Source organism: Myotis yumanensis, unplaced genomic scaffold (genome assembly GCF_028538775.1).
Source record: "Myotis yumanensis isolate MYYU_CA2020_CCGP unplaced genomic scaffold, mMyoYum1.0.hap1 SCAF_20, whole genome shotgun sequence".
NCBI classification, from domain to species: Eukaryota; Metazoa; Chordata; class Mammalia; order Chiroptera; family Vespertilionidae; genus Myotis; species Myotis yumanensis.
This window is the reverse complement of record NW_027223771.1, coordinates 6,250,225-6,264,202: the sequence shown is the minus strand read 5'-3', so window position 1 is coordinate 6,264,202 and position 13,978 is coordinate 6,250,225. Positions and strand designations below refer to the sequence as shown.

General features: G+C 45.9%; 1 protein-coding gene across 1 annotated transcript in view; it reads left to right on the top strand.

The window, feature by feature from the left end:
- Positions 1-13,978, top strand: part of SV2B (synaptic vesicle glycoprotein 2B) — a 53,081-nt gene that overhangs the window by 15,622 nt on the left and 23,481 nt on the right. The window contains exon 3 of the mRNA XM_070400344.1: positions 12,696-13,569. Within this exon, the coding sequence (XP_070256445.1) occupies positions 13,119-13,569 (451 nt within the window). The 5' untranslated portion in view covers positions 12,696-13,118. The remainder of the gene's footprint in view (positions 1-12,695; positions 13,570-13,978) is intronic.

Sequence of the window (13,978 nt, the reverse complement as noted above, 5' to 3'; positions counted from 1 at the left end):
CACATCCCACACTGGGGACGGAGCCCACAGCCTGGGCGTGTGCCCTGACTGGGAATCGAACTGTGACCTTGTGGTTCATAGGTCGCTGCTCAACCACTGAGCCACGCCAGCCGGGCTCGTCCTGCACTTTCCAACAGATACATGGAAATAAGAGCTTGAGGGAGGGCCATAAACCCAGAGAATCGGCATTTGTTGACTAGGAATAGCCTAGAAAGTCAAGATCCGTGCAGTGTATGCTCATGGGCCCCCCTGCACACTGTGCTATTTGGGGGACACAATTGGGAGCGATTTGCATGTGTGGAATGCCACTTGTTTGCCTACCATTTTCTAAGGAATAGACTGCGTTTGCTCTTTCCAACAAATTCCTGTGGGGTAGGAGGTATGATTCCCGCCTTGCAGAAAAGCGAAATCACTCAGAGTTGTGCGTGGTTGGAGGCCTTTGGACTCGCTGTCCAGTGCTCTTTTCTCTCTCGGGGATGTCCTCTCTGCAGGTCTCCAGAGATGAGGAAGGAGAGAGTAACTGGGAATAGGCTGGATTTGCTGAGTAAGCCATCTCCAGGGGAGACAGTCCTGACCTCTGAGCATTCTTACTGTGTGTCCTCTAAAAGTCTCTAAGTTACCCCTTTACCTGGAAATTCCCTGTGCCCATGTAGAGAACTGTGGCCCAGAGAGGTGCCCAGAAGATGTGCATGGAGGGAAAATGGGGTGCATTGTATTGCTCTGAAAGCCACCCCATTGCGAGGTGTTCAGCTTTGCCAGTTCAGAGGAGATGATGTACTAGTAAATCCTCGGGAAATAATTTATCCATGTAACCTTGTGCCCCTCCTGATGGGACAGTCATCAGGGTGGGCAAACTGTATTTCGGCTTGCCGGGACTGGTTTCCTATTCTTATCACATTCATTAAGTTATCAAAACGTTATTTATTAAGATTTACACGAAACCTCCCAGTTTCAGGGCCCATCTGTTCCTGCTATTTATTCCCTCAGGGAAGTCACGAATCTGCCATTTGTGATTTTACAGTTTTTCGTATCTTCCAGTGGCGTTTCCTCTGCGAGGCTAGGACGGACGCGTGACTGTCCACACGGGACTCTTGGGGGGCGGCGGGGAGGGGGGGCCATGGAGCCAATGCACCTCCTTTCTCAGAAGTGAGAAACTCTCCATTGAATGTCAGGCCGAGCAGCCAAGTCCTGGTGGGAAAAACGAGCATTCTCACCCCACAAAAACAGAGATTTTCCCGGCCCACAGAGGGATCAGGGACTTCTTTTAAGTCGTGCGTCAGCTTTCTGATGTCCAGAGGTGCCAAAAATATCTGTTCTTGAGAGTGTGTGCGTTTTCTAGGGCTCACAAAGCCAAATGCCACAGACTGGGGTGGCTTCACAGAAGTTGGCTCTCCTATTTCTGGAGGCTAGAGGTCCAAGATCAAGGTGCCGGCGGGTGGGTTTTCCTCTGAGGCCTCTCTCGTTGGCTTGCAGATGGCGTCCTGCTGACGCCTCTTCACACGGCCATCCCTCTGTGCGTGTCTCTTTGTGTGTCCGAATCTCTTCTTAGAAGGACCTCGGTGAGACTGGGTTGGGGGCAGCCCTAAGGTCCTCATTGAAAATAATCACCTGTTGGTTTGTTTTTTAAACTTTTAAAAAATATATTTCTTGCCGAAACCGGTTTGGCTCAGTGGATAGAGCGCGTCGGCCTGCGGACTGAAGGGTCCCGGGTTCGATTCCGGTCAAGGGCATGTACCTGGGTTGCGGGCACATCCCCGGTGGGAGATGTGCAGGAGGCAGCTGGTCGATGTTTCTCTCTCATCGATGTTTCTGACTCTCTATCTCTCTCTCCCTTCCTCTCTGTAAAAAATCAATAAAATATATTAAAAAATATATATATTTCTTTATTGATTTCAGAGAGGAAGGGAGAAGGAGAGAGAGATAGAAACATCAATTATGAGAGAGAATCATTGATTGGCTGCCTCCTGGACACCCCCTACTGGGGATTGAGCCCGCAACCCAGGCATGTGCCCTTGGCCAGAATCGAACTTGGGACCCTTCAGTCTGCAGGCTGACGTTCTATCCACTGAGCCAAACCGGGTAGGGCATCACCTGGGCTCCATCTCCAAATAAAGTCCCATTCAGAGGCACTGGGGGCGGCTAGGACTTCAACATGGATGCTCGACTTTCTCTTTAGGGGGAAAAAAATGGTGGAAGAGATGGTGTGGGGAGTGTGGGCGGTGAGTGTAAGCCTTTCTGGGACATTCTAACTAAGGGGCAGAGGCCGGGCAGGAAACAGATGCACTGCGCCCTTGGTGAGGCCATTGCAGAAGCAGCTCATTAGGCTGTGCCCTCTGTTCAGGCTGCTGGGAGACGCTCTGTTCGCCAGACCCGCGTGCCCGCGGCGCTGTCCAGCAGTTCTTGCGTCCTCTGGCAGAAAGGCTCGGTAGGTGTTTAGAAAGCAGATGGTCCACCCTGTCCTCATTTTAGAAAAAAGACAAGGAAAGCTGTGTGTGTGTGTGTGTGTGTGTGTGTGTGTGTGTGTGTGTTAATCTTCACCTCTTCACCTAAGGATATTTTTTCCATTGATTTTTAGAGAGAGTGGAAGGGAGGGGGAGACAGAGGGAGAGAAACATCGATGTGAGAAAGACACATCCATAGATTTCCTCCCACACGCCTCCAACTGAGGCACATGCCCTGACCGGAATAGAACCCACGAACGACCCTTCAGTCTGTGGGCCGATGCTCTATCCATTGAGACAAACAGACTAGGGCAAGAAAAGCTCTTTTTTTTTTTTTAAACAAATAACCTCTTGGATGAGAAATAAAATAAGTACCCCAGAGGAAGGACAGACACAGGATGGGCCCAAGGACAGCCCAGAAGGATGTGTGGATGGGGAGGGAGCTGAGACGCCAGAAGGGAGGTTGGGGAGGTTGGGGAGGGGGAGGGGAGGAGAGAGTGAGGCATTTGGCCTAAACCTTCTGCTGGGCTCCCGCACGATGCTTTTATCAGCCAAGTCCCGATTTTGACTCCTGCATATTGGGGTGCAGAAATAGTCCCAGGCGATAACCAGGATTTCTGTGTTCACTCTGCCAAGCTTAACGGATTCAGGAGCAGTTCTTTGAGCTTTTCTCTTCTTTCCCTCTTTATAAGCCTGGAAATGACATGTCATTTATGGGCTGTGAGGAGACTTGGGAAGAGGTAGGGAATAATGACATCCGCAGAGAAAAGCATCCCCCAGGTATTCCAGCATATTCCACGGGGACAAAGGAGCCCACAGCTGTGAGCACTTATCTTTCTCAGGTTGGTCCCAAGGGCTCAAAGCAAACCTGAGATTGGGCAGCCCCTGGGTCCCCACCCTCTGGGGACAGATGCCAGCACCAGGCCTACGCCGCCGTGTCTGGCAGAGATTGCCGTCCCCTCCCTGGCGATGTTTCAAACCCTCCCACCCATGAGTCATCCTCAGAGGCTGTTCTCTGAGAAGGTGGGACGTGAGAGCAGGAGGAAGTGTCAGAATGCAAAAGCTGTTCTGTTCTTTCCTTGAAAATTCACTTTGCAGCTTGGAGGTGGGGATTTTTTTTATTTTTTATTTTTCTGCACGGAGTCGGAGCAAGTGAGTGGCCCAGGGAGTGACCCAGGGTCTGGAATCCCCACCCACCCACCCACCTAATTGAATGTGAGAATGTTATATTGTCATGTGCAAGTCTGTTCAGCTGGTTTTCAAACAGGGGTCAAAGAATCATCATGACAGTGTATGTGAGATCCTTGGGGTCAGGTCATTTTATAAATATTTATTGTGCCTGACAGCAATTAGATCACACATATAGAAATGAGTATGTTGAGAGTATTAGCCCTCAAGACAATTATAGTTATTGGCAAAATAAATATAATAATTTCCTCTTATCACCCAGCTGGCATGGCTCAGTGGTTGAGCATTGAGCTATGAACCAGGAGGTCATGGTTCAATTCCTGGTCAGGGGACATGCCTGGGTTGTGGGCTTGGTCCCCAGTAGGGGGCATGCAGGAGGCAGCTGATCAATGATTCTCTCTCATCATGGATGTTTCTATCTCTTCCTCCCTCTCACTTTCTCTGAAATCAATACAAAATATATATTTAAAATGGTATTTAGTTACACTCTTATTCTAGTCTAATTCACTACAAAACCATTTCTGATAAAAATAAAGTTTAGGATATATCCTTATATTTTTATAGCCTGCAATTTGGTATGACTCTGCATTAGTTTTCTCCCTCTCTTTCTCACGTGGGCAGTGACAACTGGTGAAATTGCCTATATTTCCTTCTTGGACAAGATAGAGTACGGAGCTGCTTGTAAAATATCTGGTTGCACATCTCTTTGTAATGAAAAATGTCATTTACTCCAGTAATACTTCTTTTAAAAAAATATTTTTATTGATTTCAGAGAAGAAGGGAGAGGGAAAGAGAGATAGAAACATCAATGATGAGAGAAATCATTGATGGGCTGCCTCCTGCATGCCCCACACTGGGGATCGAGCCCGAAACCCGGGCACATGCCCTTGGCCGAAATCGAACCGGGAACCCTTCAGTCCAAAGGCCGACGCTCTACCCACTGAGCCAAACCGGCTAGGGCTCCAGTAGTACTTCTTAACGATGCCAGCAGACCATACACATTTCACTTGGATGAAGCCGGATAATGTTATACACAGGCAGGAACTGGCCAGAGGGACCAAGGTGAGATTCTTAGCTGATATATTTAGTTTAGAAAATGGAACAGTAAACACAGGGCTGAGGTGGTCTGGGAATATAGTATGCTTAAATACTCAGAGATTTGTATATTTTCTGGCCATGGTGAATACATGCCCGAGATGTCTCGAGTTCTTGAGTTGAAGCTTTCATGGATTTTTAAAAAAATACATTTTATTGATTTTTTTACAGAGAGGAAGGGAGAGGGATAGAGAGTTAGAAACATCGATGAGAGAGAAACATCGATCAGCTGCCTCCTGCACACTCCCTACTGGGGATGTGCCTGCAACCAAGGTACATGCCCTTGACCAGAATCAAACCTGGGACCCTTTAGTCTGCAGGCCGACGCTCTATCCACTGAGCCAAACCGGTTAGGGCATGGATTTTTTTTTTTAAAGCATCGACTAGCCCTGGTCAGTTGTTTTTTTCAGTGGTTAGAGTATTGGCCTATGGACCAAAGAGTCATGGGTCCGATTCCTATTCAAGGGCACATACCTGGGTTGCAGGTTCAATCCCTACCTCCAGTCAGGACACGAGCGAGAGGCAACCAATCAATGCCTCTCTCACATAGAAGCTTCTCTCTCCCTTTCTCTCTTTCTTCTCTCTCTAAACATTAATGGAAATATATCCCCGGTTGAGGATTAACTACAGCAACAATAACAACAAAAAGCATCAGCTCATTCTTTCCCAAATAGATGGAACTGGCGATAAACAATGAAAAAAACATCAAATGCTAGGAAAATGGCATGCAGTTTTTCCTTCCTCCTTGATATATAAGCCCCATTTAATAATTGATGCGCACATCTTTTCTAATGGCAGGCGGCTTTTCCTTAGGGAGCTGTAACGTGGGCAAGGCCAAGAGAGAGTTTCTGACCCGTGGCCAGCTCCAAGGCCACTAAACCTTTTGCTTCTCAGCAGAGGAGTATCTCTCAGACGAAGATACCGGAGAGAGAGAGATGCTGCCCTCCTCTACTTTCCTCTCTTTATTCTGTGATGCGGAGTCTTCTTTGGCAGCTGGCCTGTTCCTCATTTTTTTATTTTTAAATGGGAAGCCACTATAATGAACACCTCAAGCCTATTTCTGCTGGGTTAATTAATGTGCATACAGGAGGCTACTGTTTTCCCTGTAGCTGTGATGAATTGGACGGGTTTTCATGGAAGGCGCCTAGAGCTTTAGCAGATGTAGCAGTTGGCTCTGGGATCCATTCACATTGAAGAGCAACACACAACTAGTTGTGCTTGATAAAGCCTACCAGGCTCGGGGGTGCAAAGAATGGTCCCCAGGTTGCTCAGGGCGTTCGGTGGGGCTTTGAGGATGATGAGGACGGTGCAAGGGATCTATCCACTGAAATCACTCAGGTTTGAGTTTTAATGCCACTTTGCACGTAGTGTAAAGCACATAGTAAGTAGTTCACAAGAATAACTTTAAAAAATATATGTTTATTGATTTCAGAGAGCACAGGAGAGGGAGAGGGAGAGAAACATCAATGATGAGAGAGAATCATTGACTGGCTGCCTCCTGCATGCCCCACACTGGGGATGGAGCCTGCAACCCGGGCATGTGCCCTGACCACAGAATCGAACCATGACCTCCTGGTTCATAGGCCGATGCTTAACCACTGAGCCACGCCAGCTGGGCCACAAGAGTAACTTTGTATCATTATTTCTGAGCACAGACACAATGGGTGTTGGACTTTTTTAAAATTGATTTTTAGAGAGAGAGATTGAGAGAGAAACATCGATAAGAGAGAAACATCATCGATCGGCTGCCCCCTGACCAGGAATCGGGAATCAAACCAGTGACCTCTTGGTTCCTGGGTCAGTGCTCAACCGCTGAGCCACATCAGCCAGGTTGTTTGGACTTCTGCGCTGGCGGGAGTACAAGGCTGGTGGCATATGGGGTCTTGAATGTCTGGGCCGAGCTGCCTTTTCTGCCGCTGCAGTAACTCTGGCCACAGCCTAGCTCTGTGCAATAGATTGCAGTTGCTGCCGGATGCTTTCCACTGCCCTGGTCTGCTGGGTTGGGTCGTGTATCAAGTTGGCAGCTAATTTTCCCCGAGCTTGTGCTGGGAATGGGACTCAGAGGCTGTGCCTACAGTCATAAAGCACACAGATGCCGCTTAAATGGCCATCATCTCTCCTCTTGATGTCCATGGATTGCCGCGGCTTTCCTGAGAGCCGTCGCTTGCTCTCACGAAAAATCCTGTGCTTCCCTCATACAGACCAGTTTCGTGGTTTTGTGCGCTCTCTTTTCTCTGGGCATTTCGACAAAACTCGCTGAATTAGCAATGTACCCGTGAGTGTTTTCAAGTGCTTGGGTGTTGCCCTGGCCACTCTGGCTCAGTTGGTTGAGCATCGTCCCATGCACCGAGAGGTTGCGGGTCCGATTCCCAGTTAGGGCCCAGGTTGCAGGCTGGATCCCCAGTGGGGGACATGAAGGAGGCAACTGATGGATATTTCTCTCTCTCTTATCAATGTTTCTTTCTCTTCCTCCCCCTTCCCCTCTCTCTGAAATTGATAAAAGCATATTTTAAAAACTAAAAAAAAAAATAAATAAATAAAGTGCTTGGCTGTTTGTGAATCTGCCTTGCTCCATGGATCAAAAATGGAGATGACTGATGATATCATTGCCTCCTTGATCCACCCCCTCTTTGAATTGTCTTTTCAGAATAGCAATCTGATTGCCCTGACTGGAAATCGAACCGTGAACTTCTAGTTCACAGGTCTACGCTCAACCACTGAGACACGCATGTCAGGCAATATAGTATCTTTTAAACAGGACCAGCAATTAAATAAGTCCTGATGGGTTTGTTTTTTTTGAAGGGATGGGGGGCAAGCAGTTATCTAGGGTGTTAAGCAAGTTGTGAAAACAAGACATGTTGAAATGATGAGCAGATGAAAATGTCAACGTTTTCAAAGGCCAGGAGGAAAATTCAATTTGTGTTCCATCCTGTCCTTGGCAAATAGTCATTTTCCTCCCCCTCTGTCTTCCTGTTAATCACAAGTGAATGTGGGTGTGGCTTCTTTACTTTGATCTGTTTGCTCGTTGCCATTCAGGCAGCTTTGGGGCTGGGCTTTCATTTCCTTTGTCCTCTGGGCGATCGCACAGCACAGTGATTGTGAAGTGCAATAAAAGTGATTCAACGGTAGGATTGAGTCTATGGGGAAGGCTCGAAGACATTCTTTCTCTTTTTTTTAAAATATATTTTTTATTGATTTCAGAGAGGAAGGGAGAATAGCTTCACAGGGTGATCTGATCATTAATTCCTAACTGGGCAGGCCATGGTGGGTAGTCATGCCCCATGCCTATTGCTTTTTAAAAATATATATTTTTATTAATTTCAGAGAGGAAGGGAGAGGGATAGAGAGCTAGAAACATCAATGATGAGAGAGAAACATCGATCGGCTGCCTTCTGCACACCCCCTACTGGGGATGTGCCCACAACCATCGTACATGCCCTTGACCGGAATCAAACCTGGGACCCTTCAGTCCGCAGGCTGATGCTCTATCCACTGAGCCAAACCGGTTAGGGCTGATCATAGCTATTTGTTAGCTAATTTTTAGCCTTCAGCTCTCATCTCAAAGGCCACCTCCTTAGGGAAGTCTTTCTTGAGGACTACCAGGTAAAGTCCTTGGTAAGTTACTGTAAAGGATGCCTTCTTCTTGGCTTCTATAGGATTATATATTTGTAATATCTCTGCTGCCTGGACTGTGGACTCCATGAGGGCAGGATCTCTCGAGCCTTGTCCAGTGCCTGGCACCCAGTAGGTGCTCAATAGAGGCTGTTGAATGCGTAAACAAACATTAGGCAGTAGCACAAATCTTAGGACCCCTGGATATACAGATGAATCACAATTCTCCGTGACAGTTTCCAAACTTGACAGCTCTGTATTCTCTGAGCCTGGTTCACGGTTAACTGCTATCTAAACAGAATTGTGGCTTTCCCCCTTCACAAACGGCATTTTTAAAGGCGGTAGAGGAACTCCTTAAAATCAAAGACCCAAAGAGATGGTCCTGTGCTCTGAGAACAGGCAGTTGGACTAGTTTATCCAGGTATGACTCTGTGCTGACCCATCGTACGTGATGCCCCTGTGGTCAGTGGCACACACGTGAGAGATGGCCCAGCTGGGCGTATCGCTCAGTGTGGTGGCTCAGAATCACCAAAGCTGACCGACCCCCAAGGGAATTAAGTTCATGGTCATGGCCTTCAGCATCAGCAGTGCTATCATCGATGGAACTGATTCAGGTTTCATCATCTTATTTCAGACTCTTGAAATGGGAATGTCTAGATTTCGAACTTGTTGAGGTCCCTTCTCTTCAATTATTCATGTATTGCATATACTCAGGAAATATTAATTGAGCCCTTGCTGTGTGCCTGCCACAATGGGAGGCACTAAATTTAGCGCAGGACGTGAAGCACAGCAGGTCTTCCATCACAATGGCGCTTAGATGGATGGTCACATTGTCATGAGAGGTTTCCAAAAGGAGGGACTTGAACTTGCTTTAAATCAGCCCTAGGAGAAGCACCCTCCTCTCTCAAGCCTGTTTCTCTCAATTGGATTTATTTTGAAGTGTCAGTGTGCTTTTAGTTTGAATGCATTTTTAAAATCAGAAGGCCGGGCAAAGGTGGCTCTAGACAATCTTACATTTGAGATGTGTAAGTATTTCAAAATGAAAGAAGAAAGTGCAAAATTTCAGTGTTTATTTAAGGTCTTAAAAATGCCTATAATGTAAATATACATATAAACACTCTCTCTCTCTCTCTCTCTCTCTCTCTCTCTCTCTCTTGCTTTCGCTCTCTGTCAATATAGATTGCAGTTGAACTAAATTCTTTCTGGTTCTAAGAGACCAGATGCTATGAATTTTCTTACATTACTTTAAAAATAACCCAATAAGTGTTCAACTGTAACTCCCACGTGGAAAAAGTGACAGATGACAACCCCTCTACTCAGAGAAGTAACAACCTCAAGAGGGTCGTCAAATGGATTATTCCACTTGTCCATTATTTATGTAATTGGTTAATTGGGTGAGTCATTATTTAAAGATAAGGAGCTAAAATAAAACTTAAAAAAAAGCCTTAGGCTACTCAGAAGCAGTGCTTAAAGGAAGATATCACTACCTAGGTTAAGACAATCCCAGATGCTATAGGATTCTTATCCCCATGGTTGTGGGACAATCCTGTGATGTCGGTTCTAACCAAGGAAAGGCTTGGTGAAAATCTGAATGGTTCATGATATGAGATTTTACTATTGAAGGAAGTGGGCTGCACATTAGAGACAGAGAGAGAGGTATCCTATATAATAAAAGGCCAATATGCAAATTGACCGAATGGTGGAACGACCAGTCGCTATGACGTGCACTGACCACCAGGGGGCAGATGCTCAATGAAGAAGCTGGGCTCACGGCTGGCAAGCGCAGCAGCGGTGGCAGGAGCTTCTCCTGCCTCTGCAGCAGCGCTAAGGATGTCCGACTGTGGGGAGCGGGCCTAAGCTGTCAGTTGGACATCCCCTGAGGTCTCCTGGACTGCCAGAGGGTGCAGGCTGGGCTGAGGGACCCCCCACCCCAATGCACGAATTTCGTGCACTGGGCCTCTAGTAAATGTATATTTAGATTATAGGCATTTTTATTTTTTATTTTTATTTTTTAAAAATATTTTATTGATTTTTTACAGAGAGGAAGAGAGAGGGATAGAGAGCTAGAAACATCAATGAGAGAGAAACATTGATCAGCTGCCTCTTGCACACCCCCTACTGGGGATGTGCCCGCAACCAAGGTACATGCCCTTGACCGGAATCGAACCTGGGACCCTTGAGTCCGCAGGCCGACGCTCTGCCCACTGAGCCAAACCGGTTAGGGCGATTATAGGCATTTTTAAGACCTTAAATCTAAAAGTATATTAGGTTGAACTGTATGATAATTTTTGTTCAACTTTCAAGCAATTTATTCCATTGTGGATACCAAAGTACAGTTTTGTAGTGAAGAGCATGGGTTCTGAGTCACATTTCCTGGTTCGTACCTGGGCAACCTCTTTGATTTGGTACACAGCCTTCGGCAAGTTGTTTAGTTTTTCAGCACTTTTGTTTTCTCATGTGAAAAATGGGGATGATAGTGATTCCCACCTCTGAAGCTTAAGAATTAAAGAATGCTCGTAAAATGCTTAGCACAATGCTTGGCACATAGTGACTTTTCAATACATGCTACCCATTAGCACCTTACCTGGGCATCATGAGCAATGGATGTCAGATATTGTGGGATTTGATGGGTTAGTGCAGTGGTCAGCAAACTCATTAGTCAACAGAGCCAAATATCAACAATACAACGATTGAAATTTCTTTTGAGGGCCAAATTTTTTAAACTTAAACTATATAGGTAGGTATATTGTTATTAACTTAATTAGGGTGCTCCTAAGCTGGCCTTTGCTAAAAACGTCCTCAATCTGAGGGGTCGACCTCAGCAAACGTACCCCCGCTTCTTCTAATGCCACTTCTTCAAAATAGACTTGCCCAGGCCGAAAACCGACTTCTGCGCATGGGCCACGAAGTTTCAATCACACTGCACGCGCGCACCCGCACGTGGCATTTTGTGGAAGAGCCACACTCAAGGGGCCAAAGAGCCGCAGTTTGCCGACCACAGGATTAGTGTTACTGTTAGTGTTAATGTTAGGGTTAGGTTTATTCCTTGGGATGGAAAATTGGCTTTGGTAATGCTCTCTAAAATACCCCTTTCTTGATCTTGTATGCATATATGCATGGCCCATGGACACAGACAGTGGGGTGGTGAGGGCCTGGGGCAGGTGTGGGTTGGAGGGGGCCAATGGGGGAAAAGGGGGACATATGTAATACTTTCAACAATAAAGAATTATTTAAAAAATAAAAATATTTTATCTTTAAAAAATAATAAAATATCCCTTTCTTTAAGCATTTTCCCCAAGGTCCTGCTCTTGGAGCCCACACTGACTTCTGATCCATCACCCCAAGACTTTCTGTTCCCCAGTTTTTCTCTTCTTTAGCTTGTTTTTTTCCATTGCTGGTCAGGTGCTTCTTTGTGAGCTTGAAAAGTGCAGACTCATGACTTATTCGCTACTTCAGAGCCATATGTTCCATTTTATCATTGGCATCCAACTTATCTATCTGACCTTCACCACTTTATTCAAAATTCAAGCAGTCAGAAGCAAACACCTTTCATCTCCTCACATGTTTGCTTAAAAGCTCAAAGTCAAAATGTCACCACGGCGTCTTAAGATTTCTCAGACTATTTTGCATATATCTACCCAAGAGAACAGACATATACACTGGATCTATTAATGTCAGGATAATAAAATTATTCCGAGTCCACTTTGATGACAATAAATATTCATAAAAGTTTCTTTCATTGGAAATTATTTTATCCTGTCCCCGGAGCTTTCTTTTGAAACAGATGTTCCATCCATCCAGTTGAATGTTAACTCAAAGACATATCAGAAAAAAAAAAACCAACAAAAAAACCTCTTTGAAATCAAATTTATTTTGATGTTAAAAAAATATATTTTTATTGATTTCTGAGAGGAAGGGAGAGGGAGAGAGAGAAACATTAATGATGAGAGAGAATCGTTGATCGGCTGCCTCCTGCAGGCCCACACCTGGGGATTCATCCCCCAACCCGGGCATGTGCCCTGACCAGGAATCAAACCATGACCTCCTGGTTCATAGGTTGACACTCAGTCACTGAGCTACGCTGGCCGGGCTGTTTCATTCTTATACAAGATTTGACCCCTTTTATGGGTGAATCAACACTTCAAAGGGCTTCTCTGACCCTGTTCTTTCTCCCCTTATTCTTTGTCTCACTGATTCAATCCTCATTCATTCACCATGGATCTGAATGTCTCATCAAGATTTCCTACACCTTCCACTTGAAGCACTGGCATTAGTAAATATATTTACTAGTAATTCTGAGAGTGTTTGTTCGAGTTTTAGCAGTTTGTAATCCTCTTCTCTTTCTCTTTGTACTTCCAGGGCATAACCTTCAGTAACAGAACGAATCAGGCCAGTCAGCAAGCTGCCAGTTCCTGCCAGTACCTTGTTGAGGAGCCCAGCTGGACCCATTTCTAATCAACACCACTCCCCCTCACCCACACACACAAACACAACATCTCTGGGTCACTGAAGAAAACCAGACCAGAATTTGAAAATTTTCAGACTTCCGATAGACATTGGGTGCAAAAGGATACTTAAGGTTGCCTTGCACAAATCTGCTCTAACTGAGGGACATAGCGGGGAGAATACAGGTGTTATCTTTACCTAAGAAGTCACACAAACACATTCTCCATTTAAACCTCTGCACATAGAATGGATGATGGTTATTGAAACAGCCCGAACCTCTACCACAGTGCACAAGATATAGCTTGAGAGGTGACCAGGCAGTCTCGGAACCAAGGAATGGATGCTTATAAATATCAGGACAACTATGAGGGCTATGCCCACACGGATGGCTATTATCCCGGCAATGAGTCCAACCCAGAGGAGGATGCACAGAGTGATGTTACCGAGGGCCATGATGAGGAGGATGAGATCTATGAGGGGGAGTACCAGGGCATCCCTCACCCAGATGATGTCAAGGCCAAGAAGACCAAGATGGCGTCCTCCAGGGAGGATGACCTTCGGGGCCAGGCAGACCTGATGGCTGAAAGGATGGAAGACGAGGAGGAGTTGGCTCATCAGTATGAGACCATCATGGACGAGTGTGGCCACGGGCGCTTCCAGTGGATCCTGTTTTTCGTCTTGGGTTTGGCCCTGATGGCTGATGGGGTGGAGGTGTTTGTGGTGAGTTTTGCCCTGCCTAGTGCAGAGAAGGACATGTGTCTGTCCAGTTCCAAGAAAGGAATGCTTGGTAAGTGGAAATTTCCAAAGATCATTCTCTTCCTGGCATTAAAATAAGAAGGGGAAAAGAACAGTAAATTTTATGTAGCACCTGTCGCTGTTAGGCACCTTAAATGTTTAAATCTGTCATCATATCCTTTCAACATTATCATTTGACACACAATTTGCCAGGACGGTGTTTTTTATCTTAGAGAAATTAATTAATTGGCTCACATTTAGACAGCTGATGAGTATTGGAGCTTGGAATTCAGTTTTGTTTGATTCTCAAGCTCTTAGTTCTTTTTGTTGTTGTTGTTGTTAATCCACACCCCAGGATATTTTTCCATTGATTTTTAGAGGGAGTGGACGGGAGAGGGAGAAACATCGATGTGAGAGAGAGAGACATCAATTGGTTGCCTCTCATACGTGCCCTTGACTGG